General features: G+C 40.9%; 1 protein-coding gene across 1 annotated transcript; it reads right to left on the bottom strand.

Annotated features, from left to right (window-relative positions):
- Nucleotides 1-231: 231 nt before the first annotated feature.
- LOC146199527 (sepiapterin reductase-like) lies at nt 232-6,260 on the bottom strand. The gene is made up of 3 exons (XM_084595034.1): nt 5,291-6,260; nt 4,237-4,383; nt 232-1,244 (listed from the first exon to the last, which is right to left on the bottom strand). The coding sequence occupies exons 1-3, from the start codon at nt 5,844-5,846 to the stop codon at nt 1,120-1,122; spliced, it is 828 nt and encodes a 275-aa protein (XP_084451160.1). The 5' UTR covers nt 5,847-6,260; the 3' UTR covers nt 232-1,119.
- Nucleotides 6,261-6,285: the final 25 nt, after the last annotated feature.

Here is a 6,285-nt window from a genome sequence, read left to right as displayed (position 1 = left end):
CACAAAGGTCTACTGGGAATGGATAATTATTTTCTACTCTTCCATCGAGTAAGTGCTTTGAGCCATAGGTTGAAAGAACAGAAAGCCGAATGAGTTATGTGGAACTTACGGTAGAAATCAGTGCACAAAGAGAAACTCCACAAAGATGAACAGGAAGCGTATGAAACATCAAGACAGCACTCATTTCCACCTAGCACAGTCTTTGATATAAGAAGCATTGCAGGCTTTAAGTTTTGCAACACCAAAAAATATGTTTATTGGCAACATGTACACACTAAGAAAAAATACTAGAGCTCTATGACAATAGTATGACTTCAGAAATGCATATTGAACACAACTTGACTAACCCCAAGTAGCATAACAAATGTGGCCTTCAAAGCTGCCATACAATAGTACATGAGGTTACTATGAAAGAAGAAACAAACTAAAGCCACTTCTCGAATTTCTGCAAACTCATTATTTCTCAAGATGCAAGGCCTTTCTGTGTACTAAAAAACAACAAAGAATAAACCATACTGATCATTATGCCACTGAAAGTGTTTACAAAAACATCAAAATAGAAATACAGAAATAAAACTTCCCACACCCAAGTTTTTTTTTGCAATAAGTCTAAATATTAATAAAGGCCTGCCCATAATTTATGCTTTGCTTTTATTCACACATGACCCATTTCGCTCAGCATGAGCTAAATCCCAATAGCACTTCCACAGATACTCGCGCAGTGTGTTTCATACAGACCACAAAATTAAATGTTGGATACAGCTCAAGCCTGCAGTGGTCCCCACAAAATTCTTTTGTAACAAAACATTATCTGCTGTAACAACTTTTCTTTTAATCAAAAAAGAAAACTTAACCGCAAGACAAATTTATAGGCACTAGAATTTTGATACCTCTTGCTTGTTTGAAGTGGTCAAACATTACAAAAAAAATTGATTTCATTTCCTGTTGCAAATGGTCCGAGCAGACAGCGTTAAAAGTATAACCCACTATTACCTACCAACTGCTGTTTTTTGTTTTCAGGTTGTAGGTGACCATAACCTTGTACAAAGCAGAACGGAGCAGAGCCAGCGCTCAACATAGCAGAAGGTCTAGAGAAGGCAACAGCCCCCACAAAACACCTCAACAGGGCTTTCGGTCAAAATAATCAACATGATCACCAGACTTGAACTCCTGAGCACCAAGAACCTGAACCAAGCGTAGAACTGTGGCCTCTGGTGTTAGAAGCATACCCGAATCTCGTGCACCTGAAAGCGGAGCAGCACAAAAAAAGAACAATAACTTTATTGTTCACATATGCAAACAGCATCATTCAATCTCTTGAAAAGTCCACAATTTACTCACATAAGCACAGGCATTCATTACAAGAACCAAAACTAAATGCAAAATAGTTTCTTTTAGTTGCAACAATGACTCATGCTTTACAAGGAAGTCTCTGATACAAAATTTTGGCTACTGAGACTACCTCTTTTTATGTACAAAAACCATTAACTAAGAATGTTAGTCGTGTGGAGCTCAATAACCTAGTCAGATTCGTGTACTAAGAGAATGCACACACTAGTTGCTACCACTTCCCTATTTTCAATTTCATCAACACCTTCAAATTGTTTTATTTGCAGGAGGTGGAAAGTTCAATTTAATGGCCAGGATATTGACCACAAAAGTTCTTGGTTAAAGTACCACAATTAAAGTACCGCACGATAAATAACTAAATTACATGCAGAGTGCTATATCAAGAATTAAGCTTTGACAGAAGAAGTGAAGAGGCAATGAAATCATGTTTATGCAATGAAAAATGGCACTGTTCGACTTGAAATTGGGCAATTTATCTGTAACAGAGCAACTGACTCCACTACAGAGCAATGCAATCTTAAACAGGTAGTGAAGCACAAACATGTGCCAGCACGGAGCGGAGAGGAAGCCAGATGCAACTGACTCCAGAAATTGAACTCAGGCATCCCAGCACTGATTTTGTTTTGAAGAGGCAGGAATTGTGCAAAATGCAGCACTCAATGGAGCACAGCACTCATATTTTTCACGTCACACCCACTGTGCATTGTCTTCTGGTAAAATTTGTGGGCAGCGTAAGCCTATAAGGCAAAGTGTTGCATATTTTATAACCCCCACGCATATACTATAGACGTCTTGGTCGGAGTACATATCCACAACTCTGTTGATGCACCCCAAGACCTGCAAGCCCTCGCAGAAAATTTGGCAAATGCTCACTTAAAAAATACCTCATGGTGCTATTTTGCTTCATCATCACTGTTGCTGTCCAAATTCGAAGTGGAGCCATTGTACAATGAGCTATGGTCCATCAAAATGCAATATAATCTCTCAGACAACAAGCAGTATAATGAAAAATGCCGAAACACAATGTTCCTCGCCAATATTTCAGAATGTGCCGAATACAAGTGAAGTCAACTTGACATCTGTGGAAGCAACAACAAAACAGACATTGAGATCCAGATAAAATAACCTCTGCTTGGCAGATCAAGAGAGGGAAAGCTTTACAACAAGTGAACTAGATCCAGACTAAATCCAGAAGATGTACCTACCACTGCAGATCAAGAAAAACATTTTGTATCAACAAGTCGGATTTGCCCCAAGGTTGAAAGTTTGACAAGCGACTTTAAAGGCCTTATTTTCTTATAGTACAACAAAGAGCTTCTTTTACAGTGTATGTAGCATACCTAAAGAGTAAAAGCCACTTGATTATATTTAAATACTCGCAGTGAGAACAAACTTTCACACATACAGCGACATCTACTGATTATTTCCAAAGTGGCTGAAGTTACTGCTTTTATTCAGCAGTCATTTGCCTGTCGGTGAATGCAGACAACAATGACCACGAAAAATGTTGCTCTTGCCATTCATGGCAGCAAACTAGCATAGCAGTAGATATTCCTTAAAAAATTACCAATGTTAATCTGTGTTACTACTGCACGCAACACAAAAAGAAAATATGCCTATATACCTGGTGCAGACTATGCTAGTACCTAAAAAATTACCAATGTTAATCTGTGTTACTACTGCACGCAACACAAAAAGAAAATATGCCTATATACCTGGTGCAGACTATGCAGCCACATCCACCCTGTTCACACTCTAAGTGCAATAAAATAAGAACAGAAGACTATAACTGCACATGTGAACATCAGTTTGCAATTGTCACAGTGAAAAACTTTATTCTATAATCAAGGAGTAGGGTGCTGGCAGAAAACTTATTATTTTTAAAAAAGGTCAGCTCCCTGCAGTTAGCTGTTCTGCTCATGTCAAAAAAAAGTTTGTGCTATTAAAGACTATCAAGAAATAAAGCCACATTGAATTCCATATCTCCACGTGCACAAAAATACATATAATTAGGGAAGAAAGGTTAAAAATAAGAAAAGAAGCTAAGAATGGGACAGAGTAGTCTGCGTCCTATGCCTATGTTGACAGGGATCACATGAATAGATAACTTGCGGTACTCTGTAAATCAGCTTCTCTGTAAAGCTTGTTTTCCAACAGAAAGGTCTCGTTCCCAGACGCCACTCTCGCATTATTCAAAGAAATGAGCAGAGGCAAGTTCTCTTTTTCTAAGTAAACTCAAGAATGTTTCCAGTCGACTTCAAGATGACACAGGGAGAGGGGTAGGAAGAGTAAAATGTTTGAATACCACCTCTTTACATGAGAAATAGAGGATGATTTGTGCGGGGATTGTCCAGCACTTTGCTCCTCGAGCGTAACTGGGTTCGGCCCATTTGTCGTGCTCCCTCCCTGCGACACGTTCGCGACTTGCAATTGTGAATGCACCCGAAAGAGGTGCCATGCCATGCAAAGACAGCGAGTGTAGTCAAGTAACAAGACTTTTCAATTGAAAAACAAGCCTTGCAGAGAAGCTGACTTAAAGATTTCCGCAAGTTGTCCATTCTGTCTGCAGCTACATTGTACCATCATCCTGGATTGTGTTCATGCCTTTAGGAGCCTGAGCAAGTTATCCTTTTCATTTTCTGCAAGCTGCACAGATCAAGTATAGCAGACTTTCTGCAAAGTGCTGAACCCCCATCTCCAAGTGAGAGCTGCATGATAAACACTCTTCTGTTCTACTTACTTTGACCTAGCCACTATTTATGAATATGTTAATCGTCCTAACGAAAATGAGACATCATTCTGGATTGATTAAGTGGCTACTGTAGTGTACCATATGCTGGCTGGGTCAGTGGGTCACATGATGACTCCTATATCTATTACTAATACCGTATGCTGCTGCAGCAGCTTCCTTTACTCCCCGTCGCAACTCGTGGTGCATGGCTGTATCTACAGGGCCAGGTGAGTAGTGCAGAACAGTCAGTGACGGATCTTCTACAGCAATGACATTAAGGTACATCTCTCGAGCAGCTTTTCCTGGAAATTAAAAAACAAAATTAAAGATGAGCGTTTCGTTACACGTACTTGTAAAAACTGTGCATTATTAAATAGTAAAAGCATTTTGTCACCTGAGTAACTGCCAGTGAACAACTGGATGCTAGCATTTCACAAAGCCTTTAAATTTAACCTTTAAGGGCCGAAAAAATTCTTTCCCTGAAGCAGTGCTGTCCATTTATAAGGCAGAAGTGACATATAACGTTGGGAACTTGTATAACGGGCCTTATACCCTACATGCACCTGCTAAGCAAATGGCTCAGAAGGGCTGCACTTATCCCTCCAACACAACTACTGTGCACAACAGCTGCGTGCACGGAGGTCATTCGGCGTTATTCTGGTTTTAGAAATATTGAGCATTGCACATAACTATCGCCACAAGGTCAGGCCATGGTGCAACGAGAATAATTTTTTGCTAAGCAGGAATCAGAGTACATGACAGGGTATGGGTTTAGCAGTGGGTCCATCACACATTACCTTTTATGGCTGTATTGCAATGACTACAGCATAAAAAAATGTGTTCAGGTCTCATACTTAAAATGCAATGACAATTAATGCTTGCATAACTCCAACAGCGAATAAGTATTACGTAGTATGCTATTTTGGCCTTGTCTCTATGCACTGTGTTCTGACAAGTGTTCTATTTACAAACTAGTCCAGGCCCAGTTGCATATGGTAACAATGATTCTTGCCATGTTTACTATTCAACTGCTAGTCCAGCTACAGCTAGTATCGAACACACACCTAACTGCTTAAACATCAACCATGACATTTTCAACAAAGGTCCATCAAGAAATTCATAATTGGTTAATTTCTAGCTAATAGAATTTTGTAATGTTATACACGGTAACTCACGAGTCCCCTATGGCATAAGAACATTTTTTCTTACCAGTGCAGTAAAGTCCTGTACCAACAAACGGCTTGATAGCCGCAAGTGACGTAATGTTCACAATGCACCGAGGAATGGTGGAACTACTAGAAAACTTTTCAAGGAAGGCCGAGGTCAGCGTCATAACAGAAGTCACGTTGAGATGAAAGTAATCGTCTATTTCCTTTTCGTCGGTGTAAGCGATTGCATACTTCTTGACATCACCGAGTGTGGCTGCATTGTGAACCAATACGACGCCGTCGGCCCCAGAAATTTCGGCCGAAGTTTCCGAAATGAGCTTTCTGTAATCTTCAAAAGTGGCCTTCGAGTGGTCCATCGTTTTCGCGATGACTTGCACGCCCGGAGCAACTTCACAAATAAGGCGTTTCGTTTCGGTCAAGCGTTCAGAGTTCCGGCCGGTAATTACAAACACGGAGCTTTCGGCTGCTTGCTTGGAGAAGGCTACTGCTATCTCCCTGCCTATTCCAGCGCTTGCTCCAGTTATTATCACGTAATATTTTTTGCCCCAGAACACGCCTGTACGGCGGCTCGTCGTGTCACCTGTTGATTCAGCCATATGAGCTGAAAGCACTGAAAGCGCTTCCTTGGAGTTCGTTGCAACAGGTACAACAGGGGTTTACTACCGTCTCCTGACGAAGCGCGCAACGCTACTCGTGCAAGCGGCCTGCGATGTCTGCGAGTCGTACTGGTCGTATGAGCAACGCTTATCACACAGAGCAGTTTATCACTACGGGCCTTGGCTTATCATATGGTTTGAAAAACTTTGACCCCTTCCCTAGCCCGCTGATCCGCTGCGTGAACAGCAGCGCCCTGTTCGAAAAAGGCACATTTGGCACTTGTACACCATTTATAACTGTTTAAGGTTTGCCATAGGGTCTGGTTTTTAGCAATTCGACAACAAAACGCCTATTTTAAACCATGTTACAAGCGCACAAACTTTCAACGAAACTGATAGAGCGTCAGCCATTATTTAGCTCTTCAGCTACCCATAGCCT

The sequence above is a fragment of the Amblyomma maculatum genome, chromosome 2 (assembly GCF_055883805.1).
Source record: "Amblyomma maculatum isolate TAMU_Amacu chromosome 2, ASM5588380v1, whole genome shotgun sequence".
Classification (NCBI taxonomy): domain Eukaryota; kingdom Metazoa; phylum Arthropoda; class Arachnida; order Ixodida; family Ixodidae; genus Amblyomma; species Amblyomma maculatum.
The sequence above is the reverse complement of the archived record's forward strand: the minus strand, read 5'-3'. Positions and strand labels throughout refer to the sequence as shown.

Bases quoted from the DNA above. Each gene is read 5' to 3' on its own strand.
- LOC146199527 (XM_084595034.1), bottom strand. From the start codon at position 5,846: ATGGCTGAATCAACAGGTGACACGACGAGCCGCCGTACAGGCGTGTTC. The intron at 4,384-5,290 runs GTAAGAAAAAAT...TTTAATTTCCAG, and splicing joins TACAGGACTTTACTGCACTG to GAAAAGCTGCTCGAGAGATG. The intron at 1,245-4,236 runs GTATTAGTAATA...CTCCGCTTTCAG, and splicing joins AGCTGCTGCAGCAGCATACG to GTGCACGAGATTCGGGTATG.